General features: G+C 37.8%; 1 protein-coding gene across 3 annotated transcripts; it reads right to left on the bottom strand.

The window, feature by feature from the left end:
• Positions 1-115: 115 nt before the first annotated feature.
• On the bottom strand, positions 116-27,883 carry LOC127623385 (copine-2-like). Of its 3 annotated transcripts, none has more exons than XM_052097831.1 (16): positions 27,640-27,883; positions 21,818-22,020; positions 19,925-20,104; positions 19,433-19,507; positions 19,279-19,350; positions 19,082-19,165; positions 18,748-18,837; positions 18,273-18,371; positions 16,871-16,954; positions 16,338-16,397; positions 11,314-11,447; positions 11,152-11,206; positions 10,267-10,318; positions 8,819-8,952; positions 1,182-1,418; positions 116-637 (listed from the first exon to the last, which is right to left on the bottom strand). In XM_052097831.1, exons 2-16 carry the CDS (start codon positions 21,989-21,991, stop codon positions 530-532), a joined length of 1,638 nt encoding a protein of 545 aa, XP_051953791.1. In that variant the 5' UTR covers positions 21,992-22,020; positions 27,640-27,883; the 3' UTR covers positions 116-529. The 3 variants fall into 3 exon arrangements, with proteins under 3 accessions (XP_051953791.1, XP_051953789.1, XP_051953790.1); XM_052097829.1 differs by lacking the exon at positions 27,640-27,883 and adding an exon at positions 26,023-26,086; XM_052097830.1 differs by lacking the exon at positions 27,640-27,883 and adding an exon at positions 24,844-24,992.

Raw genomic sequence — 27,883 nt, 5'->3', positions numbered from 1 at the left:
AATTACAGAACCAATTTTAACAGCTAAAGGTAATCAGATCCAAAGCCTCAGTTCCCAAATCAATGGAAGTGTTTGTGTGGCAGTGATGTGTGCTCATAGTTCACAGGGTCATGACTTTCTCAAATAAAATTTATTGACCTGAGTGGAACATAAACGACCATTGAAACTGTACAAAATCAACAACACCACCTTGTCCATGGCACCACACGATTATCACTAAATACAACTCACTACAGTAAAAGGTACTTTTTTTTTTTTTTACCCCTTTCACTTCTTTTAAAACACAGAAAACGGCAGTATAAAGTTACATTCAGCCAAATACCATTATTCACGTATTTTGTCATAGACATAAATGGCCATTGCATCTCGATTGATAAGTCATCATATATAAACAAATAAATAAAAACATTTATTAAAAACACTTATTTACAGAATAAAACATGCACTTTGCCCATTTAATCGGTCAAGGGGGGTGTAAACAGTTAGCGGGTTTTGAAAACATGCAGTGTGAACTCCAGGCCTGGAGCTCTTATTCCGGCATCGTGTTGCTAGGCGACAGGTTCCTCTGTTTGAAATACTGTGTGACCTGTTGCGGCAGCTCTGCCAATACAGATTTGGCTAAAGTTTCCTTCGGAGCCTACAACAAAAACACACAACAACTTCATTGAATACGCATATTTGAGTACACGCTGGCAGTAGGGACTTGTTAATCCACTTCCATTAAATGAAAACGAAGAAATGGGACATTTGGTTGTATGGTGCTGAATGTTGGCACCATGTCCCTCCATATTCTCTTTAAGCTAAATGATTTTCAATTTCCTCTTAATGGAACCCAAATGAGCGAGCACTGCCCGCTCCCTCCTGCTGTTGAGGAAATCACATGGCCCACAGACCGCCCACTCTCACTCCTACTGAAGGTTCTGTTTACATACGTGCTCCAAGATTGGATTCTGTTCAGAACAAGAAACTATCCAGAGGTCTGCGGCAACAGAAATATTGATTATGTGTCTAAGAGTCTATGGGTAAGTTTATCTCCAACTGTGCAGAAAATCATTTTTGACCTGGCTCTGTAATCACCATGTACATCTGTATTTTAAAAGCATTACATCATGTTCCCCTATGACTATACCCATACATAACTGAACAAGGGTAATCATGGAGTGAATTCGAGAAATACTCACATTGCGAAAGTCCCTGAATGGAACAAACTGCACAATGTCTCGTACTGCCTCCTCTCCTGTGTAGGATCGCAGCACACTGCTGTCTCCATCCAGAAACTCCATGGCAGTAAAGTCAGCATTGCCCACCCCAATGATGATAATGGACATGGGCAGCTTGGCAGCTTGAACTACAGCGTGACGTGTCTCATCCATGTCACTGATCACGCCATCAGTAATGATCAATAGTGTGAAGTATTGCTGCAGTGAGAGAGAGAGAGACAATGCAGAGAGGTTACAAGAGGACTCTGTGTAAGGTCAGGAGGTGACGTGCATCACAATGTCATACAGTTTACTCAAATATCACATGCACATTTTGTGCACTTCCTTGAAACTGCTTTTTAAGTCATACACTTCAAAAGTAGAGGCTCAGCTACTATAAATGCAACCTGACTGTTTTTAAAGTTTTTGAAGAATATGTGAATGATGTACGCTCATGCAAGAATGATAGCAAATTATTGTTGGTTGCCAAGACATAGCCATGCTGTTGCTAAGATTCTTTTAGTGGATTTTACTGCATTGTGACAGTTGTTAGTGTTGTGTGTGGTTTCTTACTGGCCCAAGTCAAAAGATCCATCCCCTCAAGATATTCTGTTCCCTAGATTTGACTCTGGTCCCTCCTTCAATTTAAGTCTATGGAATTTTTGCCCTTTGTATTGTATTGTATCATTGTTAAATTTTTCTGTTATATTGCTTAGAAAAATAATAACATCAAGCCACAAGATTTGAGGTTTTAAAAATCACCATTACTTAAAGGGATCGTTGTGGATATGTGAATCACCAAAAACACAAGATCAAGAAAGAGAAAGTGAAAGTTAAAGTGGAGATTGACTGAGCAGGGAGGAGAATTTATAGTAAAGAAAAGACTTAAATATTGATCTTACCCACACCTATCATATCCCTTCTGAAGAATTTGATTGAACCACTGAAGTCTTATGGATTATTTTTATGCTGACTTGTGTGATTTTTAGAGTTTAAACATTTTGCATGGACCTACAGAGCTGAGAAATTCTTCTAAAAATCTATGTTTGTGTTCTGCTGAAGAAAGAAAATCATACACATCTGAGATGTAATGAGGGTGAGTAAATGATGAGAATTTAGGGTGAACTATCCCTTTAAGTTTTAGCAATAGTAATATTGATGCTTGCCTTAGCCAGCAACATTAATAAAGTATTCTTGGGGACCTGGGTAGTTCAGCGAGTAAAGAAACTGACTACCACCCCTGGAGTCGCAAGTTCAAATCAAGGGCATGCTGAGTGACTCCAGCCAGGTCTCCTAAGCAACCAAATTGGCCTGGTTGCTTGGAAGGGTAAAGTCACATGGGGTAACCTCCTCGTGGTAACTATAATGTGTTCCTCACTCTCGATTGGGCGCACTGTGAATTGTGCGTGGATGCAGCAGAGAATAGCGTGAAGTCTCCACAAGCACTATGTCTCTGCAGTAATGTGCTCAACAAGCCATGTGATAAGATGCGTGGATTGACAATCTCAGACGTGGAAGCAACTGAGATTCATCCTCTACCACCCGGATTGAGGCGACTCCCAATGCCAACACAAGGCTTTAGAGTGCATTGGGAATTTGGCATTCCAAATTGGGGAGAAAAAAGGTATTGTTAATCAAGCCCAATTATGATGGTTTACTTTGATACAAAGGCAGAGTGAAGGGGAAAGCATGTTGATTTGCTGAGATTCATGTTAAAACAGTCACACCACCCTACCCCCACACTGCACATGAAGACAGACGGAGAGTAAATGTGTAGAGGGGATTTACATTGTCACTTTCCCCCCCTCCTGCTCTTCATGGCAGCTCTTCTGACAGCAACAGATAGCATGGAGCTGTGCCTTTCTTTCCAGCTATAATTTAGCTATTGCTGTAAAGACAAGATGCAATACTTCATCCTGGAGTTCAGCCCTGCTGCACATATGGAAAGAGGAAAACCGGATGTGTTTTAATCGGGTTTTCCTAGAGCTATCACAGTAGAAAAAACGAAAAGACAAATGGGCACACGAGAGCATTTGGGATTGGTCTTTTAGCTCCTTGTCCTAAAACAGCCTTGAATAAAGCTAGTGATGTGACCTAAATATATTTTGGTGGTGGGATGAGATGGAAAGCAAGTATTTACCATGATACACACTCTTGTGGACAACTAATCTTTGAGTCAAGTGCCTCCAAACGGCATTGCATAATAACCCACCCCTATAAATGGGTTTCTCTAGCTCACTCTACAATAAAAACAAATATTTTACATGCACTTAACATGAATGTACGAGGACATGCTTTAAGTGCTACTTAAGAGAGATGCTGTCCGTTAACGTGAAGTGCTGAAATGTGACAATATAGTGCTGCTTGTCATTGCAACTTCATTATAATTGTGCATAACTTTAAAAAACTTTGTAATTTAGCTAGTTGGAAATATACAACAAAAAAAATATTATACTGTGCATATATATGTATTATACTTATTTATTTTCCATGCATGGCAGCAAGTTATTATTATTGTTGTTGTTATTATTATTATAATTAGCCTTGTCTGTTAATAGTAATAATAAAATAAAAACGTATGTATACTGATATTAAATGAGCATAAAGTGTAGCTATAGGTATTTAAATTGTAGAAAATTTTGAGATTGCCCTGCAGGTGTCTGCATAAGTCTGTGTCCTTACGATGTTCTTAGCTCTGTACGACTACTCCAGAGTACTCCTAAATCTACAAGCATTTTCAAGTACTAGTTAAAGGTGCACTCAGTAATTCTAATCAATACACTTTTTGTCAAATTCTGCAAATATATAAATGTCTGCAAGCTGTCCATTCTGTGGGTGGGCTGAAAAAAAAAAATCTAGTATTTGTACACAAACCTGGCTCTGTAAATGGGACAAAAACAAAGTTGGACAGACCGGTCCACACAACACTACTCCAGCCAATCAGCAGAGGAGAAGAGCGACGACAAATCTGGCTGATGCAAACTTTAAAAACTCCAAGGAGGACAAATGGCAGAGAAACAGACCATGAGAAAAAGATCAGACAAATATAAACTAAAATTGAAGGATTATGATAAGTCGAAGGCTAGGAGCCGTGTCAACATCGGCGTTGCTTTTCAGCGGTTGAGAGACATTCGAGAGGAAAAAGGCTCGAAGATAGATGCAGAAGTTGCACTTTTTCTTCTCGATAGGTGGGTAACATAAATTTCGCTATGTTTCACAGAACCCATATATGCTGTTGCTGTGATGTTAGATTTAGAAGCAGGAGAGTTGTGAATGGGGGCAGAGCTTCCAAAAGAGCACTGAATGGAGGGGTGTGTTTGTTTTGGTAGTTGAGTATGAATATCAACAGTGTTTCTCAGGAATCGCTGAGTGCACCTTTAAGTTACAGGCCGCAAAACTAAGATGAATTCTACAATATACTTAGGCTTACGATGCTTTTGGGAAACGCTGCCCTGAGCCATATCTGGGGATCAGAACATCATTGAGACTTGGGGACTTGAACCAATAAGCAGCTACCAACAACACCCAAGCAAGAAACAACCATATTGCAACACCTTAGCATCATGGTGATACATTTTGCACAGGCAAGCACCGCTCACATTTTCTTCAGACAATGTATCAATATTTTCTTTTATGTGAGAGGCCACTGAACTTTATTAGGAAGATGACAAAATAAGCAAGGACACTCATGTGGAACTGAAATAGGGCCAATGCCATGCCCTGTTTCATTAGGTCCATTATGAACAAAATGAGCTGTACAGTCATGCAGAATGGAATCAGAGGAGGGACAAGGCTATGCCCCCTGCCCTTGTCGCCATACTGTATCTCTGAGACACTGTGGGCAGCACTTCCTGTAAACACTGTGTTAACCTTCTTATATATACACACTCAAAGCACAACATAAAGTCACACATGCTGTCTTACCACAAACCATCAAAATATTTATGGACTCGAGGGCCTGAGTAGATCAGCAAGTAAAGAAACTGACTACCACCCCTGGTGTCGTGAGTTCAAATCCATGGTGTGCTGAGTGACTCCAGCCAGGTCTCCTAAGCAACCAAATTGTCCCAGTTGCTAGGGAGGGAAGAGTCACATGGGGTAACCTCCTTGTGGTCTCTATAATGTGGTTCGCGCTCGGTGGGGTGCGCAGTGAGTTGCGCGTGGAGAACAGCGTGAAGCCTCCACATACGCACAAGATGTGCAGATTGACGGTCTCAGATGCGGAGGCAACTGAGATTCATCCTCCGCCACCCAGATTGAGGCCAGTCATTACACCACCACGAGGACTTAGAGTGCATTGGGAATTGGGCATTCCAAATTGGGGAGAAAAAGGTGAGGGGAAAAAAATTTAATGAAACATGCAGGCATGCAATATTAATTCATTTGGATTCCTTAACCTTTAGAAAGACATTGTTTGTACAGGCTTAAACATATAATCTGCTAGCTGCTGGACTCCTTCTGGTACCAGTACAGGGTCACCAGCAGTGGACTACAGCAACCCCTTCTCTCATGCTGTGACTGTGAAGTCTGGACTTTTGATGTGCTAACAGACAGGCTCATTAGCGTTTCATAACTCAGAGCAGAGACACATAAACAGAATATTTACAGACACACAGAATTGATTGATTACCTCGTTGAATGTTCTACACAGCTCAAAGTTTACACACACATAATGGAGCATTTTTTTAGGAGAGTTTTCCATATGAAAATCTTAACTTGGGAGTTTCCAATTCCTCTCCTAGCTACATATGATCTGTATAAATGTGTAGAAACCATTTCCACCATTTTACCATTTTAGTGGAACTAATGACTATGGCTTGAAACAATTGCGAGTTCAAAAACCACGGCTAACAAACCCATCTGGATTCACCAAGCCCCAAGACTACACAGCACTACTTTCCTCATATTGAATTAAGGCTCTATTCTTCTCTTGCTCTCGCATTCTTTCCTACCCATTTTTATCTTTTGGAGATGACAGGGTGCAATTAGGGATAAAATGCGCTCTAGGCTCTCCTGAAGGAGGTTAAATAATAACAATTAAGTTTTCCTACCAGACAGAGTGTGTTTGTCATGAAGTGAGTTTAGCTCTGCATTAAGCTAATAAACAGCCTACACTCATGCAGGTTATGCCTAGTTCTGATTTGGCATGATGATTTTAGAGCATTAGGATTGCGCTTAATGAATGACAAATGTCATCGGCTGTTTTAGTTTTCATTCATTTAAACATTTATGTAAAAATGTCCAGGTAATTATTCACCATATATTTGAAAGAAAATATAAAATCTGTATTTTACCTGAAGAGAATGAAGCGTATTTATAGGACCATTTAGATCTTTAGCATTATGACATTATTGGCATGACATTAAAACTTATTTCCTCCCAAAATTCAAATTACCATAATGTGTTCTATTTTTTTGTGTTATTATTACTATAATTACTTATTATTGTAAATGATTATTCTCATACTATTCTCATTACTATAATACTAAATAATAAAACTATAATTGTTTATAGTATTTTTGTATTATAATCAACATCAATTAAACGGAATGAATACCATCATGATGTATGAATACTTTTTTACAATTTAAATGATAAATGATCTTGTAAAGTTTTTTCCACATTACCATAATGATAATTTGAAGGGGGGATGTGGTTAATTGTCATGAAAATAATGTACAATGCACAGATGGTACAAAAAATACAAAATATGTTTTCGTTTTTTCCTTCTTTTGGATTTGGGGCAAAATATTACATGACACGTTTACAACATTCTTTGTAAGATTCATAATTTTAGTTTTCATAAAATCCAATATGCCATATACAAAGGCATTATTTAAACTGTATTTAAATATGTACAGTATACAACAATGATATGATCACATCCTTTGCAGCTCTAGTTTCTTTACAGGATCACAACTCTGTGTGTGTCTGTGTCTGTAATAATAACTATCTTGATATTTAACAGCATGGTGTCTGCACTGGCATTCTGTATGCCCCTTACAACAACACAAAACGTCCCTTCATTCTCCTTCTCCTCTGAAGCTGGCTTTGCTTTTGGCCTGTACACAGAACAGAGCTTAGGGCTCGGCCTCATTAGTCATTAAACGCCATGAACAACTAGGGAAAAGAGAGAACATTTGTTCGCTGATTCAGCCTCTATAAATAGCTATAATTGAAAAGAGATTTTAATAGCTGTTTTCCACTGGGCTGATAATAAGATCTGGAGAAATGGTGAGTGCTGCACTGGCTGTTCAAAGCCCCTCAGCAAGCTTTGAACTAACAACCAGAGGCACATTTTGAGCATCTTATGGAGCAATTAGGCTCTGCTGATCCAGGGTCAGTCCTCCTGGTGTCTATTAAGGGGCTTTTCCACTGCATGGTACAGCTCGATTTGACTCGACTCTGCTGGCTTTTTGGGGGTTTTCCACTGTGGATAGTACCTGGTACCTGGTACTTTTTTAATACCACCTCGGTCAAGGTTCCAAGCGAGCCGATACTAAATGTGACGTCAAAACCCTGCAGATCACTGATTGGTCAGAGAGGATCTTCACTACCAGCGGACACGGGACATCAACCCGCTAGTTTTAAAGTTAGCAACAGAAACTGAGGACACTGCAAGTCTTGTTTTCAAGTAAAAATATCAAATGTCCTTAAAACAAGATAAATGTTCTCAAGAAGAACTGTTTTCAGAAAATATATCTTGAATTAAAAAAAAAATTCACCCCATTGGCAAAATGTTTTATTGGTTTTAAGGATAAATCTAACCATATCTAGAGATCACAATCACATCATAATGCAATTTGCTTAATTAATCCGAATAACCTCTCTGAAAACAAGTCTTGTTATTTTATAAAGTGAAGTACATTTGCTTTCTTAAGTAAATGTATCTTGTTTCAAGGATGTTTCAATATTTTACAGTAAAACAAGACAAGAAGTTAGATTAAGATTAAGACAATGTTTTTTGGCAGTGGGGCTTTCACAGTTTTCCACTCGTTGTTCAGAGAACACAGAGGAATATTGTTCCTCTCTCAGCAGTGGAAGTACAGTGTCCTGGAGGGATTTGCATAAAGTAGATGTAGATCCATTGTGGCTTTTACTCATAGTATTATAGACCTAGAGAGTGCTTTTTGCAGCTGAGCAGAGGAAAGTAATGGACTCCAGTAAGTCTAATGAGGCTTTTATAAGGAGACTTGTGGCCAGCACTTGTCTGACATTGTGACTCGAGAACACAGCCACTCTGTTTATATAATGAGTAGTCACTAATTGTTAAATAGCACCAGGAGGTATTTCAGACATGCAAAACCCAAGAGACTTTAATTTATATTTAGGGCATTAAGCAGATGCTCTAATCAAGAGTGACTTTCAAACAGTGCTTCAGCTTCACATGTGAGACTGCCTAGTCAAGAGATGGCAATCATGCAATTCAGAGAGTAACCAGCTAAATACACCAATTCAACTTATCATACAAACCCAACAAGTTAATGGAGCTAGTACGGCAAAACAAAACTAGCATCAAATAAAATTAATCAAACAGAATGCACTTGAATGTAATGGGAGAGTAGTTGAGGTGTGTGGTTATAGTCATTTTAGTATTACTTTAAAAGTGTAGCACTTACTGCGGCAGTGTCCTGCTGGAGGGCCTGAGTGGCAAAACGGGCCACGTGGTTGATGATGGGGGAAAAATTGGTGGGTCCATAGAAGCGGATGTGAGGTAGGCAGTTGGAGTAAGCCTGAATGATCCCCTCCACACCTACACACACAAAACACCTGCTGATTAACATACACATCAGCTTGTTCAGTGGATACTACAGACATAAAACTGTAATGAAAAAGGAGACAGTCGTGTCTCCATAGGACGAATAACTTATATTGTTGCATTAGGGGTCCTTAGAAAGAATTCGTTTTTGTACAAAAAAATCTACAGAAAGTGCAACGAATGAAACAGAACGCGTGTCTCACCAGGTGTCATTTTTTATTTTAAAGGGGACCTATTATGTAAAATTCACTTTTACATGGTGTTTGTACATAAATGTGAGTCGGCAGTGTGTGTGTACACAACCACCCTACAATGTTAAAAGTCCACCCACTCCTCTTTCTTATATTTTTATTAATCAAAAACAGTGTGTCAAAGTGTGTCTAAAAAGTTTTTCGTTTCTGCTCTAAAGTGACTTCACGTTTGAGAAGGTCTCGCCCACGACTGGTGATGGACTCCACCCTATTATCATAGATCCTTCCCTGAGTGAGCTACACACGGTCAGCCATTTTTTTCTACGCTGGAGCAGATACAGTGAAAAGAATAATGTCTCAGCATTATTAAGATTCTTCATAAGAGTCTTCATGTACAAGGAAATGTGCCCCAAAACATGCAAAAATGTGTGTATGTTTGTGCAAATCATCTTATATCCAGACTGCTTTGTGAATGAGTGTCAATATAAAGAGGGATTTTCAAAATATTTGATTCTCAAGCATGGATCAGTACCAATGCTAAAGTTACCATTGTCTGTGATTGTATTTACGGAGACCAGAGCTATGTCGGGGGTGGGGAGCAGCAGCTCATTTGCATTTAAAGAGACACATGAAAACAGCATGTTTTTGATTCCACCCAAAAAGAGGCATTTACAACATGGTATAATAAATGATCCTTGGGGTAATTCGAGCTGAAACCTAACAGACACATTCTGGGGACACTTGAGTCTTATCTTGTAAAACAGGGCATAATAGGTCTCCTTTAAGTTATTGTTAACTTGACATGGTGTCTTAAAAATGTGACACTGAAAAAACAGCAAAACGCAGCGCAATGGTTTGAAACGTCCATCTAGAGCATGTTTACACAGAAAAACGGTGCATCTGAATTGAAAACACCTTCAGTGTGAACGCCCTTTACACATTTGTTATTTGCTTTGGATAAAAGCATCTGATGAATGTATAAATGTAAAATGCACCATGGTCCTGGAGGAACATTGTCTCGTTTCACTGTGTACTGTACTAACTGTATATGGTTGAACGACAATAAAAAACCACTTGAATTGACTTGACTTGAAAATATGATGTATATGATTCTCACCTGAACAAAAAGGGTTGGTGGGATTAAAGTTGATTGCAAATTCATGGGATACCTGCAATATAATGGGAAAAAGAACAATAATAATGAGGAAAACACATTGGTAGCTGAAAATAAAACAGTAAATGACAAATAAACAGAATAGGACTGACAAATATTTCCACAAATTTGTCTTCCGTATAGTAAGAAACAATATTCGATAAATTCTAATTCTAAAATTCATTAAGCATTCTAATTTGAAGACTGCCCACACTAATATGCTTTGGTTGATAACGTACAGACTTTCCAACATTTATACTGCGCATCCACACTGGAACGGCAATTTCAAAATCGCTCTCTTGTGCCGCATACTTTGGAAAACAAAGACAAATGGAAACAGAAAACAAAATTGTGTGGACATGGCCTTTTCGTTTGAATACTGCATTTTCAATTTTTCCAAAGTATGTGGTAATGCAAAGCATTTTTTAAACACACTGTTTTCAGTGGAGAAAAACGGCACTCTAGAGGATGAGACGTTGACTGAGTTAATAAAATTCAGCTCTCAACTTCTCATGGGAAACATTGTAATTCTAATCACAACAGTTGGTCTCTTTACAGCAAGCAATACCATCTATCTATCTATCCTTCTGTCTCTATTCACTCTATCAGACTTCCTTGTATTCACTCCGGTGTCATGGAAACGCAAATGACAGTTTCATAATCACTGGGATATGTAAGTATTATTAATTTCCTTTATCTCTCTCTTCTTTGTCTTGCAATTTAAATTCTTGGTTCCATTTCACATGTCCACAGCCATAACAGCCTTTACATTTACACTCACTCAAAAACAAACAATCATACATGGACACAACCACATAAATGTACACACAGTTATGGACACTTTCTCACCTTCCAGTCTGGTGGAAGTTGAGCCCCAAATCCAAGTGCAGGAAACATTTTGTCCCTGTGGACATAAAGTGTGAATTAGGAGGTCTGTGATTGTACCAGACACTGCTTTTGTGGCCATATGGAGACCTTTAATGTGTATTTATTACTAATACCGATACGTACGTGTCATAGTCTTGGATGATCTGGCCTACAGCCCAGATGGCAGACAGATATTCATTGCTGCCCATTGGATTGATATAATGCAGAGAGGACGGTTCCCTTGGGTTTCCATTGGATGCTGTGAAGTCAATGCCAACCTGGAGAAATGCAGATATATAGTGATGCACGAATTCATGCCAATAATGAACAATGTTTCAATTAATATCTCAGTCTGTCTTTTAAAAATAATGGCAGTGGATAGTAACTTGCTTTAAAGAATAAAAAGTATCATAAAATGATTGAATATGATTTGTGTGTCATATTCCAAGTGTTCTGAAGGTCTGAACCCATGGGTTTAACCACTGGAGTCATTTGGATTACTTTTATGCTCCCTTTATGTGGATTTTTATGTGAGCTTCAAATTTTGGAACTTATTCACTTGCATTGTGAAGACCTACAGAGCTGGAATATTCTTCTAAAAGTCTGGGATGCCAGAAGGGTGAGTAAATCATGAGAGAATTTTAATTTTTGGGTGAACTATCCCTTTAAGTTGTCTTGTAAACTCACTTTAAAATAACTTTTATTTAAAAAATGTACTTAAAATCTAACATTTTATGACTGTAATTAATGTTGTAGAGCAAAATATGAATGTCCCTTAAGTACTGTTAAACAGAAGGATGGAATTACACGCAATTCTTAAAACCCATTAGAAATTTCTCTTCTTCTGGGTATTAGAACTACAAATTGAACAGCTCTTTTGAGGTGTTGTATTAAAAATACAGACAGCTGTTAGTACAATGTAGCATTTGAGAAGCTTTTCTTAGTTAGTGGTGCATCAAAGCTCATAGCTCAAGGCAATGTTCCCTTCACCCAGGGAGGTTTAACCATCAGATCAGCTCAAGCTGTGATCTGATAGCTCAGTCCCACGGCAGTCATGAACCATAAAACCTGTTTCTCAGGCTACATGCCTACAACAAGACACATATTAAAAAAGTGCAGAAAGACCCTGTGTCTAATCTCCACACATCATAATTCATAAAGAGCACACCTATCCACTGTATGAACACCCCTCCTGAGGCTGATAACAGACTAATGAAGGGAAAAGGGAAGGCAGGAGGGAGGAAATGAGCGGACGAGAGGAACAAGAGGTGACAGAATGAGGATGCCCTTTAATACGACCAGCCTCACATTGCCTGTCAGGGCCTCCGGCTGACCAAGCTGTGATGTTAAGCACATGAGAATAAACCATAGCGATGTCTTCTATATTCTCTCCAGTGTTGATGAAACAACAATTTCCTTATCCTTTTCCTTGGGGGAGTGTCTGACTTGCAAGGACTAAATGTAGAGTCATGGAATACAGAGTAATGCTTTTTCAAGCAAGTACTGTGAATGTATATGTAGAATTTTTTTTTATTAAATCCATTTTCCATTCTTTATTCAGAGGGACACAAAAGGAGATGTCAGGCAGAATGTTTAGGACTGACAGCCTAAGTTACAGTTCACTTTCTTTGTATTGCAAAAAGATGCAATGACAGTGAACAGTGACTGAAGCTAACATTCTGACTAATATCTCCTTGTGTGTCATGGAAGAAAGAAAGTCAAATTAAATAAGATACTGCACTTTGCTGTGCATCCACACAGGTTGTAGGTTTGTTGTCATGTCCAATATAGTTGCACTACCTCATCCTCCAATAACAGCCACTTGAAAAGAATGCATTATATTGTAACGGTTTCAAAAAACAATCCACACTGAAATGTGACACACACAGTGCACAAAAAAACATTACCCATTGTGGACATGTACATGTGGTCACATGTTCCAAGCATTTCACAATGAGCTGATTCTGTAGCTTACTTTCAATGAATAGTTTTTTTGGCCTTGGAGGAATTTTTCAATTCTAAAAGTTGTTACATATTCGTAGTGCAATGAATTAAGTTTTATTTCAAAAGATAAAAATGTATTTGCACAATGACCCCTTTAAAGGGATAGTTCACTCAAAAATGAAATTTCTCTCATCATTTACTAACCCTCATGCCATCCTTGATGTGTATGACTTTCTTTCTTCAAAACAACACAAATGAAGATTTTTAAAAGAATATTTAAGCTTTGTAGGTCCATACAAATGCAAGTGAATGGTGATCAGACCTTTGTAGCTCCAAAAATCACACAAAGGAAACATAAAAGTGATCCATAAGAATGCAGTGGTTAAATCCATATCTTTAGAAGCGATATAATAGGTGTGGGTGAGTAAATTTTTACTCTAAATCTCCACTTTAACTTTCAGATGTGAAATTTAAACTAAACACGCACTGGGGCCTGGGTAGCTCAGTGAGTAAAGATACTGACTACCACCCCTGGAGTCACGAGTTTGAATCCAGGGTGTGCTGAGAGACTCCAGCCAGGTCTCCTTAGCAAAAAAATTGGCCCGGTTGCTAGGGAGGGTAGAGTCACATGGGGTAACCTCCTCATGGTCGCTATAATATGGTGTAAAGCAATTTTAATGCAAAACTTAAACAAAAGACAAAACACACATATGACGGCCATGTCCGTAAACGATCTCTCTCTCGTCGCACCACCGTCCGCTATTGGCCTTTATCCCTCTCTGAGGCTTAATTAGCCTGATAAGGGACCAGGTGTGTATAATCACGACCCGGCCCCGCCCCTCCGCCCTGTCACATTCCTCCCTCGTTCTCTCAGGCAGGGGAGCCCCCAGCATGACGTACACCCCCCCTCCCTCTTTCCCTGGGGGAGGGCGTGCCCTAAGCCCCGTCTGCCGGCAGGTCATCCCCCGTCTACCTGGATGAGGGGGGGAGGGAAACAGAAATATAAAAAATGGGGGGGTACTTCTTGTAACAGTGGAGTACCTCCAAAAAAACACTGTAAAATTTAAACGAGAGGGAAAAGGCCAACTCGGATCGGCAGTGAGAGAGAGAGGAGTGAGAGATGAAAAAAAACACTTACTTGCCAGTTCTCCGATACGCCGTAGCTTGTTCCTCGGCCACTCCTCCACCCTATAACGGACAACAGCCACGCCTCTCCGGGGGATCGGAGGCAGTCCTCCAGCCCCAGGCGGACGGAACGCCCCGCCGCGTTCTCGGGGAATAGAAGGGGTCTCCCCCGCCCCTGGCAGCGGTTCTCCCGCTCCAGGCGGTCGGCAGCGAGCCCCTCCCCGCGTTCCAGCGGCCGGTAGGGGACTCCAGCGGCCCTGACCGCTCCAGGTGGTCGGTTAGGAGCCCCTTCTCCCCTCGCGGTCAGCTGCCATTCCTCCACTTCCAGACGGCCGGGCTCCTCCGTCCCCCTGCAGATGACCGCGGCTGCTCCTTTGGGGTGGATGGTAGTGGCGAGAACTCTACTACGGCGTATCCCTTATCCTTCCCGGATTTCGGCACCAGTGTAGAGGCGAGAACCAGCTTGTCAATATAAATAATATTTTAATGAATAACTTCAACAAAAGACAAACACACACACACGACGGACATGTCCATAAACGATCTCTCTCTCGTCGCACCACCATCCGCAATCGGCCTTTATCCCTCTCGGAGGCTTAATTAGACGACCCTGCCCCGCCCTCCGCCCTGTCACATATGGTTCTCGACTTACACTTTGATCTGTTTCTCACGCCATATATAGATTTAACAACTGGAGATTTATGGATTACTTTTATGTTTCCTTTATGTGTTTTTTTGGAGCTACAAATGTCTGGTCACTATTCACTTACATTGTTTGGACCTTCAGAGCTTAAATTTTCTTCTAAAAAACTTTGTTTGTGTTCTGCTGAAGAAAGAAAGTCATACACATCTGGGATGGCATGAGGGTGAGTAAATAATGAAAGAAGTTTCATTTTTGGGTGAACTATCCCTTTAAAGCTAAATAAATTGCAGGTCTTCTCCAGAACTTTTCAATGTTCTGAAGCAAATCTGTTCTGATCTAAAGGGGGGGAATCCTAAATGCCTTATACTTTAATATAAAGAGAAAACATTCTCATTATCTTTTGAATGCTGCATTCACAGGTCTGTTTCTTTGAACCCTGCAGAACCCTGAGCTCTGCACTCAGGGTTCTGCACTCCTCCATAAAGGTGTTGTAAGCATGTTAGTGTACAGCTGTTTTCTACACCACTCCAATCAGCTCCACTCTGAATCTGTACAAGGCTTAAGCCCACCGCTTCAATTCTGGAGAAGATTTCACCTACAAACACACTTCACATAAGACTGATTGAGTGTTGTATATATGTTATTCAAGAAGTGCTCTAAAGCATGCATTGTCTCTAAGTGCCGAAGTTAGATGTAGTATTTTCCAATGCCTCCACAAATAGTGCTCTTATTTAGAGCTTATCGGTAAAAGAAACTGGTTTTTCAACATCTTTTAAGAAATGACAAACTATACAGAGGAAATCTATTTTATGAGGGTTTATAATAATCTGCAGGGCAACATACTGGAATAAGAATTGTGAGGCGGCATCATGCAAGCAAGAGATCGAAATTATTTTGCCCAAATCGTTTTCTTTGTTCTGAGGCTTATGCAGCTTTTCTCACTTTCTCCATCTCTCTGCTTTCCACTCCCCATCTCTCCCTCTCTCTTTTTTACACCCCCCGTCTCTCTCTGTCTTTAGTTTCAAATGAGAGACATGGACCTCTATCTACACTGCAGTAGCACAGTAACTATAGCAACCTGTGAATTTTTCAAACTTTCTGTATCATTTTTTACCAATCACACTGGTTAAAGCAATTCAGTCACATAAAGGAACCATTTTTAAAGCCTGTTCAACTGGACAATGTATGAAAATAAAACACATTTGATGTGCCTTATTCACCATTTTTTGACTATTGTGATTCAAATTGACCCACCATACAAATATCACACACTTCAATTGTGCTGTGTTGAAACCATATTATGCCATCTTGATTTTCAGCTGAAATTTAGTGAGTAAAAGAATATATTTACAAAATCATTTGCATACAAATTATGTTTTAGCATTTTGCATGCATGACCCACGCCCCCCATCCCTTTTCAAAAGAGACACTCAAGAGGTGATGCTATCATACTCACAGTAAACATGAGCTGGCAGCCACCCAGAATATAGTCCAGGAAAGAGTAGTCCCTTGTAATCTATAAAATAATAAATATAGATGTGACTACATTTTATTTCCATAAACAGATCACATGACCATTTACTTAACTCTTGTATGGGTTTGTATGTGTGCATATAATGTGATTTATGAAGAATAACTGAATCGTTTCCTGGTATAATGACTCATTCCATCAGTTCAGGAGATTAAAGCTATGGTGATGGTGCAGGACTGACAGGTGTTTTGTGCTGATATTAATACATGTTATTTAATGGGGCTTTAGAACTATTAAATTAATCATTCCTTAAAGCAAAGCCAAAATTAAAGACCTTTTATTTGCAATAAAAATTTAATTAAATAAGACAGCACATTAGAAGTCTGGAATGTGCTTTAATGTACAGACAGAATGTATTAATGCTGCTTTTTATTGCTGCTATTTGGAATAATTCTTCATTCTAAACCAACATACTAGTAATTAAACGAGAAAGATCAATAGCCTTTCTATTCCGTTACCTTGCATGACTTCACAATTATGATTCCAGAGTTCTTGTAGTTCTTTTTCTTCTGTTTTTTGGTATTAATGCATTCAAACTCAACCTGTGAAGAGAGAGCACTGTGTTATTTTCCACCTTTCATTAAAGGTCATTAAAAGAAACAATTGTGATAGACTGGTATATTGGTCAGGTTATTTTACAGGCCAATATTAATAATAATCGCCAGTTAATAATAAAAAATAATAGCCTTTAATTTTGAGATATCCTGTATTTGCCGTTAACAATGCTCACTTTTCTTTTATAGTGAATGTAGAGTAAATATTGTGAAACATAACAGTTTGTTGCATTTCAGCAATTTTGTGTAGGCCTACATCTCCTTCGCTGTCATAATATTGTATTTTAAGTAAATGGGCTATCGGCCATCCTTGTCTTTAAATAACCTTTCTTTAGTTAATATTGAAGCTATGGCACTGTATCATTTTAAGGTTTCCCATATTTACATGATCACTTACGTCTAAATATCAGTAAGACAGCTTTTTCGAAATAGAAGCTACCATACATATACATCTATAAAATATAAATGTAAGCTAACATTCTGCAACAGGATGTCACAACCAAAAATGAGTGAAAGCACATTTATTAGTGCACTAACTCTTTCTCCAGGATAATATACCCATTTTCTGCCTAAGTGTGACTGGTGACACACAGTGCTACAGAGGTGAAATAAGGATTTGCATCTCAAAAGAGCCAGTTACTCTCTCTGTTTCTCCCTCCCACCTCCTCTCTCCTTCTACCTCTGTCTGTCTGTCTCACTCACTCACTAATTCTTAGCTTCATTATGCCAGATAATGAGGCATAGCTAGTACTCACATAGTATTCTGGCAAGAGAGTGGCAGGCATTAATGTGAGCCAAGTTTTACATTTCCTACATTCTAGAGCATTAAGAGACTATACATTGTCTTTTAACATCCTTTTATTTTTTAATTTAAGGCAAGCTCTCCTCCACTGAATTCTGAGCTTAACTCATCTTCTTAGTGCACTTTAATGCACAAGTATAATGTTAATGCACTCATCTTGTCTTTCATAGATGTCAGACAAGTACGCATACAGTATTTAGCATACTTTGAGTTTTGCGAATGCAATGAAAAGAGAATATAATGCTAAGATAGACCAATATATCAGTCTGGCCTCACAACACTATGTCCAGGTCATTGTTTTTGTAATTCATATGATTCTCAGTGATCTTTCTCATTAAATTCTCATTAATGTATTACAATAAAAACACTAACTTTTTATTTAAATCAGCAAAATTTTAAGGCAGAACAAATGACTATTTCCTTGAACTTACATTAATAATAATCATTAAATTAATTAATAATCTACTAAGTATCATTTTATTGGTTCATTTAAGCCAAGCTCACCTCCACTGAGTTCTGTGCTTCACGCATCTTGTTGACGGTTGTCTGAAACTCACCGATAAAGTCATGGCCCCCATCGTTATTGTAATCGTAGCACAGCACCTATGACATCACAATACGTGACCCATACGAACATGACAAAAGGAATAATAGATGGGAATATATATTGTTTGTGATTAAACTGTATATTTATCACTGTCCCTGGCAATCAGTCTCCCAAACTGTGCTAGCTCCATTAATCTTATATCACTCTGCAGTCTCTTGCTTCTCACGTGATAAAAAAAAACATTTAATCTCAAATCAATATTTCATGTACATTTATTTGTTCATTTGGTAAGCAGCTGTGTAATAACTGGGAAAATGTACAGTTATGCAGTCATTATCCCAAAATAAACTCCTTCAGGGTGATACAAGATCCGATCACCCTGTCAGGAGATTTATTTTGCAGTAATGACTGTACATTAGTCCCTTAACACACCTTGATGTTTCTGTCCACATCTCCATTACAAAGTGAGATTAGAGGCACAGTGAAGGACTTCCATACAGGATCCAAAGTGTTCTTGATGACCTAAAATCCATATCCAAGGATAAATGAAAGTAGAGATTTTCCCTTCATTAACACAACACACCCTCTACTCTTTCCATCAGTAATTCCATATCCATTATGTGGCCTGTTTCAGCCTCTTCTAGTTTATTCACTGTATTGTATTGCTTTGTAATGCAGACATAATAGATTTTTTTTGGGGGTGCTTCATTAAATTAAGAGATAAAAGTTATCATATCAACAAGACAGAGTTTACTCAGTGTTTTACCTCTGTTCTGTGAACCATCATCCATTTCCCATCATCCCCTTGTTTGTGGAATTCCAAATAGGGGTCTGATTTACCGAAAAAGTCCTGAAATACAGTAAAAAACAAAAACATCATCACTACCATTATCATATCTGTTATTTTATAAGTTGAGAGCGTTTCAGAGTGATTGAATTGGTTATCACAACCTCTTCACTCACCTTTTTATCTAGCTTCCTCCCACACATGGCCAGGGTGATTATTCTGTTGTCTGATAGCTCCTGCGCTGTTATCTAGACCAAGCACAGCATATTGTGATGCTCTAGTACATACTCTATCAATGCATATGTCTTAGTGTATTGTTTGGTGCCTTACTGTGATGGCTCCCTTCCCAGCTGGCTTGCCATTAGCTAAAATCAGTGGTCGATGTAGCTTCTTATTTGATACAATCTAAACACAACACAATAGATAAACAGATAAGTAGAGGCCAATTTCATAAATGCACAATAAGTTAATTTCTTAAAGGAATAGTTCACCCAGAAATTTAAATTCACATTAAGTCATTATTTGCTCACCCTCATGTTGCTCCAAATCCATATTACTTTTTTCCTCAGTGGAACACAAAAGGAGATGTTAGGCAGAATTTTTGTCTCAGTCACCATTCACATTCATTGTATAAAAAAAGATGCAATAGAAATGAATGGTGACTGAGACATTCAACCTAACAACATAAAGGTTTGGCACAACATGACGGTGAGTAATTGATAATAATAAAAATATATTTGGGGTAATCCAGTTAAAGGAATGAGAAAACAGCATATAACAGTGAGATCTGGAAGCAGGTGGAATAAGAACATGCCACTGTACCAATCCTAGGGTGCAGGTGAACTCGCCCAGAAAATCATGCTCATAAAGCTGGGTGCTGCACTTGTCCTCATCAAACATGGCAAACTTGAGCTTTTGGACCTCCTCGAAGTGGTAGTCCACTTGGAATTTCACACCAAACACAGGATTCAGGTTGTTGATGGCAGTCTCTGTTCGAGCCAGCTGGATTCGAAACACAAGCACAAGCCATGTGAATTTGTAATTTGACAAAATTACGACTAGGTCCCATTTCATGCAGCTGAATATGGCCAAAATCTGAATTTCTGCGCAAATCGGATTTTTTGCAAGGTGGTTCACACAACATTTTAAATGTAGCCCATATCAGACACTACACTGAAAAGCAGACACTCGTTAGTTGACCTGCATGCGTATAACACTCCCTGAGCATATAGCAAACCCAGATATGTTCATTATTTTAATATGTATTCATTTATTAAAATTGTTATTAGTCCAGGGTGTGCTGAGTGACTCCAGCCAGGTCTCCTAAGCAGTTTTGCCCAAATTGGCCCGGTTGCTAGGGAGGGTAGAGTCACATGGGGTAACCACCTCGTGGTCGCGATTGGTGGTTCTCACTCTCAATGGGGCGTGTGGTGAGTTGTGCGTGGATCGCGGAAAGTCGCATGAGCCTCCACATGCTGAGTCTCCGCAGTGTAGTGCACAATCAGTGGAAAGGTCTATTAGCATGTTGTTTTTATAGTTTTTTTAACCAGAATAGTACACTTAATGACTATCTTATAAAATATCCACAAGTGATGGAAGACCATATGGATAAAGTAATTTTAAATAAAGTCATTTTTAATTACCATTGAAGCTCAAGAGTGTGATATTATGAGCAACACATTATAAAATCGAAGAACAGCAGTGAAAATTATATATATATAAAAATCTAATTTTTAAGTGCATTCTTTAAGTGCATCCAAAATGCACATAAAGTCAGCATAAAATTAAACCATAAGACTCAGGTGGTTAAATCCATATCCTTATAAGCGATATGATAAGTGTGGGTGAAAATTTGGAAAAAATCTCAGTGTTTTTCACGTGTTTTTGGTGATTTGCATTCTTCGTCCAACTACTGGGCAGGGAGAAGATATTGTGAAAAAGAACTTAAATATTTATCTGTTTCTCATCCACAGCTAACACATCCATGCTCTCACACTGCAAACTTGTTTTGCTCCTAAGCTTATTTTTATTCAGTGAACAAAGATCTTTGGTCCTCATATTTGCAATTTATTTTAACTCTCCATGCTCCCAACTTGAGCAATTTTTTGCACAAACATACAGTGGCCCCAAAAAACATTAAGTCTAGACACTTGAGCCATACTTTGAAGTCTTTTCATTATATAAGAGAAGATCAAACCAAGTTGCATTTATTTAAAAGTTAAAATATATAAACAAATTACAAAACAACAGATTTATTGTTAAAAAATAAGACAAAAAGTATTTGGACACTTTCTGATTGTCAAAATTTTGTGGAACATAATTAATGTACTGATTATCTACAGCTGCAAGGGCACTTGTGTGAACCCGAGGGCAACTGGCTAAAAGTGCAGATGCCACTTTGTTTCATATCTTGTAGTTTAATGCAATGACATTCTGACATTTTTTTAAGTGTTACTTGAGTGACCAAAAGTGTCCAAATAATTTATTTGGTGCCACTGTCTCTGTACGTATATATACTTTTCCCACGTACCCCTTTATTAATATTCCCCATACCATCTTCTTTTCCATGTTTTCTCTATATTATACATTATACTCTCTCTACTTTTCACCAGCTGTTATCAAACATTAACATGTGTTATCAAACCGCTCATCCCCTGACATCACAATAACTCACAAGGTAAGATGGAAAGTGAACAGCTTTTTATTGCTCCTTACCTCCACCCAGTTGCCATTCACCTCATGGAAAAGAACACAGAAGGGGTCGGACTTCGATGCCACATCACGGTCCAACAGATTGGAGCCACAGACAGAAAGTTCTACCTTTGTGACACAGTGTTGAGCCCCAATGGCAGGGACCGCGTCAGGGCCCGAGCCCATAGTATAGGCCATATAGAGGGGAGTACCTCCTCTTCCACACCCTGAGGGCAACAAAAGTGTATTTGCCTTAAAATACTGTACATTCATCCAAATTAATTTTTAGTTTATCATACAAGTGGCAAATGACCAAATACAAATTTAATACATACAAAATGAATATACTGTACACAGTGGGGTTTAAAAGTCCACATTGAAAATGTAAAATTTAAAATCTAATTTCAACCAGGAAAAAAATAAACATTTTTGGATTTTGAAAAAATGTAAACAAAGAAATGATATGGTATAAAATATTTAAGATTCATATTTAAGACTACTTCTAGATCAACCAAATTTGTGACATTGACCATGTTAATTCCTTTGAACAAAAGGTCAGATGCCCTTGAAGCATACAAACATTCTCAAATCATGCTGGATTTCAGATCATCAGATTTACGCTGCCTTTAAAGCAATAGGTGGACATACTAAATACTAAGAATTTCTGAAATTCATGTAAAAATTTCAATTCAACTTTCCACTATATTGTCTGCTGAAAATAAGGCATTTTAACAAATGGTCTCAGACTTTTGGTCCCTGTATGTGTCTTCAAATGTATGGTTTTCTTCAAAAATCCCAGGACCGCATTACCCAAAATACTTAGAGAGACAATTTGAAAAGATCAATTTGAATAAAGAATAGCCTTTCATAGCTATCTGTATATTAATAATTTGCGTAAAAAAATGCAATTCATGTGATTGTAATGTGAAACACTGAAAAAACGTTTAAAATACCCAGACTTGATTGACCTTTTATCATAGAAAATACTTTATTGCATCTCTGTGAAACGGGGATGCATGGTTCATGGTCAAAAGACAAACAGCTCCTCAAATTCAAAACAAGAAAAAACTCTATGATTTCCACACGCATCAATGCATGCAGACATGCAAACGCACGCACACACAGAACAAGAGCGTCAAACCAGGACATGAGGAATACAGAGAGGGCTCTTGTTGCTTAGATACTGATGTGCCACCATCTCATTCTGTGTTAATGTCAAAAACCACAATTAGGCTATGACCAAAGCATGTGAGTGAAAATGACTCTGGCCAAAATCATGTTACACAGAATTACTTCAGATCACCTATTCCACATTACAAATTATCATGTTGACAACCGGAACTCAGGTTAGTTAATCTGATTACTTATTGTACATAGTTTGGCAGTGGTAATCATATGGAAAACGAAAAGTACACAAAAGATGTTAAACATCAACTTGTGGTTATAGAATAGCTTGGGTTAGTCGGCCTATAGACCCATTTGAACTAATTTAGAAAGGAGGTCACAATAAGCAAACATAAAGAATAGAGAGCAATTACAGATGAAATGGAGATGAAGTAGTGCAGAAAGATTACTCTAGTTATTATCTACTGAAGTAATCTTCAAAATGCATGTTAAAGGCCAACTAGACTTATATTTAGATTTACATGTCTATACCAACATACTTCCATAAGACTATATTTATATATATATTAGGCATGTAACGATACACAAATTTCACTATACGATGCAAAGCCTCACTACACAACATAATACAGTTTAAAACAGCAGACACAAATGTTTCGCTCTTTACCCTCTTCCCCCGGTTTCACGTCACATGTAAAATTTACTGCCATTATTACAGACTTATAACATGTGTGCAAGTGTTGTACTCATACCTGATTACATTTCGACGACAAAACCAGAGAATAATAAGTCTTGCGTAATCGTGGGTTTCTTACGTTATCAGATTTTTGAATATGCTTGTTTTTGTTACTTATGAGCGACTTGCTCAGTGTCATGCTGTGTCAGCTGAGAGAGGTGCAACTGTGCTGCTACTGTGTTTCTGCATCTCAAATCCACCGATTTGCAGGGTGATGTCGGCTGTAGCACCGGGACATGACAATGTTTTTTGGTAAATTAGAAAAGCTATAATGCTACAATGTACTTGGCATTTGCCATCGATCTTCTCGCCTATGTACTGTAGATCTGTTTATCTGTTGTCTTGTGAGCGTTCAGCGCAGCCTCTACTGGAGGAGACTGTTACTGCAGCTCTCAATGTTGTGCTGCTTGGTTTTAATTACACTATAATGTGTTTATGGATCGTAGGATACATACAGTATTGTATCATGGGCATCGTATTGCACAATACAATAAAATACAAATATACATTTTATACCTTGTTGGTAGTAACAGATTACATGTAATCTGTATTATGAAATTACAATACAAAAATTAAGTACTTGTAATTAGATTCAATTAAAATGTTAAATAGGCCATTTGTAATAAGATTACATGTACTTTTTATGGAATAAATGATTACATATTAATCTGGCAACTGCAGTAAATTGTTCATAATTCATTGATCTCTCTAATTCTTCTTCTTTTAAAATAGAAGAAGGTTGTTATAATTCCATTAGAAATTGAGAAGTTATCCACACACATTTGCCAAGATTGTGATGCAGATTAAAAAATAGTGCTGGTCTTCTCTGTTATCACACATGGATGGTGTCTATAATGCAAAAATTGCTGTGGTAAAAACATTTATTTGCCTTTTTTATTTTGTTCAAAAACAGGCAAATAGCGAGTAAAAGAGACATTATGTCAAAATGGTACAAGCTCATACTTAAATGCATGTGGCATCAAATAATCAAGAATTAGGTCAAAAGTCATCCAAAAGTCATCCAACTGCAATCAGATTTGATTATGTTAAAACCGTAATCCAAGAGATTATGTTTCTGACTAAGATACCAGATAACAATTAAAAAGTAACCTACCCAGCACACATATACAGTATATATGATAACTAATAATATAAATAATATCAAAAACTTTTGCTTTCAATTACATACCTGAGTTTCCATCCCAAAATGGCATCTTATTCGTGGTTCAGATTTTAAATGAACTGTGCAATCAAATAACCATTATATAGCGCAGCGGTGTTGGCAAACTTTCTTAGAATAATTACACATTCCACATGACTGTGATGTCATGGAAAATGTCATATACAGTCCTACAGTGTGAGCTGCCAGAATACTAAAACTCTCTTAAGAAACCTTGAACAAAACAGGACAACAGGTCCTGAGGCAGGTCAACGTCAGAAACACTGCACAAATTAGTAACCAGCTGTCTAGCCCTGTAGCCCAGTTCTATCATTGCTGTCTTAATGTCCATAAAATCATTCAGTGTCTTATCCTGACATGAGTTTGAGGTCAAAATGCCAATGCATTCTGAGATGACACCATAAACATGACTTAACCGATGTGACCGTCAACTCTGAACTTCTTAACTTATCTCTAAATTGCAGTACCAGATAGCAGATGTCCAGAAATTGAAGTGTGGAAACACATGTAAGTTTACAGTATATTCAATCATGGAGTATGTTGTTATGTCTTTTATTACCCATTTAAACAATTGTGTTGCTCATTGTAAAACCATTAAAAAAGTGATATTCCTTATACAATTAAAATGTCTGAAATCTGCAGGGATATGTCATTGCTCGGTCATCAAAGATGCCAGAATGCTTCATAACGACCAACATTTTGCAAAGAAAATCACATGATTAATGTTTCTGTAATAAATGTTTCTGTAAGATAATTCATACAGATGAATTGATTCTATTGGAGAAATTGCCTTCATGCACAATCAAAGGAATTCAATTATGTCAGATGCTCATAAGTTCAATATGTGCTAAAATGTGAAGAACACATACAGCACATACACTGTATGTTACATAGATAAGAACAAACTACAAAGTGCTCTGTCAGCCCCCTTGAATTTACCAGAGTTGTCATGAAAGAGAGAAATAACATCTGTTGCATGCTGTTGATGACAACAGAAATTAATTTAGACTCATACCTGAATTTGTAGGAAGAAACAAATATCATGTGTATAGGAATACACTTACAATGGTAAAGTCTATGGGACAAGGCATTGCACTGGAATTGCAAGACACATAAAAATACAGTTTAGGCAGCATAGCCACAAGACTTTAACAAATACAACACGAGACAACTGAATCGCTTACCAACCTTGCAAAGTTACATCCAATGTTTCACCTCCTGTCATGATCATGTAAAGCCAGTAAATGCAGCAACTTTCACACAAAACACACAAGAATACCTGAAAGAGATCTAACTATCTGCTAAGCAATGTTTACATTGAGCAACTCCATCTACATAAATTGCATAGTAAATGCATAACCATAAGTTAGAGCAGTAGACCCAATGTTAAAATGACGATTTAGACAGCTTTAAAGCTCAAATGACAAATTTTGTAAGGAAGATTTAATATAACTTCTTTAACAAAAATACAATGTCCACATTTCTGCTTTTTAACCCTCCAGAATGCCTTGCCCCATAGACTTCTATATTGTAAGTGCATTACTGTAAATGCAATTTATGTTTGTTTGTTTCTTTCTTTTTTAAAACTGAGTAAAAATTATGTTCTATGGTAATTAAGAGCTTTACTTGAGTTTTGCACTGGAAAGATCATGTTTTTAGTTTAAATTGGGTCTGTAACGTTTATAGTGATTTAATATAACTTCAACCTGGCCATATTTGTGTACCAACCCTACAAACATGTAACCTAAATCAAGCATGCATCTGAACATTTTGCACTTAAAGGTCTTTCCAAAGAGAAGCACAACATAATTAGGTTATTAACCTGTTATAATTACAATACCATGGATATCAGACTTTCCAGTTTATCTGAATAAAGAAGAACATTACATGCATGGTACAAATGGATTAAAAGTGTGCAAACTAGAAGCATAGAGGAAGATCTAAAGTATCTGAGCTGTCAAGTCACACTTCCAAGAACTTTTTTGATGAGAAAATGTGCAGAAATTCCCTTATGACTATTGATTGTAAGTTTGCTTTCTTTCTATCAAATTCAATTAGACTACTGAAAGGCCTCTGGATACTCTGGGTAACAGCACAAAAATGTATTATCAATGCAATAAGAAGTCCATGGGCATTTTCTTGACCAATAAGCAAATTACTATATGTTCATTTGCATAAGTCAAATATACAAATCTGAAACTATTGAAATGAGTAATAATGTCCCACGACAATGCACATATATTTTTCAAGCATCTTATATCTACAGTTTAGGCATCACACTTCCTTTCTGCTCAGCTGTCAAAACTCTACTTCAGTAGGCTAACGAATAACAAGGCGCGACATCCTGCTTACTGTATAATAAGATCTTGAGCAATGCAACACCTTGAAAGTCTGTAAAGGCTAACTGAGAACAACATGAATGGAGATTGTCTGAACGTAAACGGATAAAAGGTAAGTTCTGCTGCCACAAAATAGTTAAATATTTAAAATAATGTAAAATGACTTAAAAAAAAAAAAAAAAAAAACTTTCAAACGAGCCAAAGAGCTGATATGTTTTGGAATGTAATTGCCATTGGAAATTGGTATTTTAATATGTTCATAGTTTTTGTTGGATGTGAGGCTTTTGTTAATGCATAATTGTTTTGGGTTGACAATTTATTATTGTTGACTTATTCGTGCAAACCGGAACTCTTTATGCTTCTGTGGCTTCCTTTCAAACGTTAAAATTTCACAAACCCGACTTGCTTATGAATGGGAATGAATGATTACTTCATGAAGTCAAGATATATCTAAATAATAACTCACCTCTCGAAGCTTTCTCGGAATCCGCAGCCTACTTTTCTAGAACGTCTTCTCTGTCGTTATGTCTTATTGGTGGCACCAACTCTGCGTTTTAAAATGATACTGGATGAATTGCATTATCCTGCCAGAAAACGACACCAATATCTGGTGTGAGAAACGGTAAAACCCGAAGAAGAACGCGCTTCGCTTCGTTTGAATCGAGTTGAAACTCGAGAGTCGCGCGCTCAATGAACCCAACAGTTGTGCA

This window comes from Xyrauchen texanus, chromosome 29 (genome assembly GCF_025860055.1).
Source record: "Xyrauchen texanus isolate HMW12.3.18 chromosome 29, RBS_HiC_50CHRs, whole genome shotgun sequence".
Lineage (NCBI taxonomy): Eukaryota > Metazoa > Chordata > Actinopteri > Cypriniformes > Catostomidae > Xyrauchen > Xyrauchen texanus.
This window is presented reverse-complemented; position numbering and strand designations above follow the sequence as displayed.

Excerpts from the sequence above, each read along its gene's own strand:
- LOC127623385 (XM_052097829.1), bottom strand. The coding sequence starts at position 26,065 with ATGATCATGACAGGAGGTGAAACATTGGATGTAACTTTGCAAG. Across the intron at positions 16,955-18,272 it reads AAGCACAGAACTCAGTGGAG|GTTGAGTTTGAATGCATTAA; the intron begins GTGAGCTTGGCT and ends CTCTCTTCACAG. Across the intron at positions 8,953-10,266 it reads CACCAACCCTTTTTGTTCAG|GTGTGGAGGGGATCATTCAG; the intron begins GTGAGAATCATA and ends TTGTGTGTGTAG.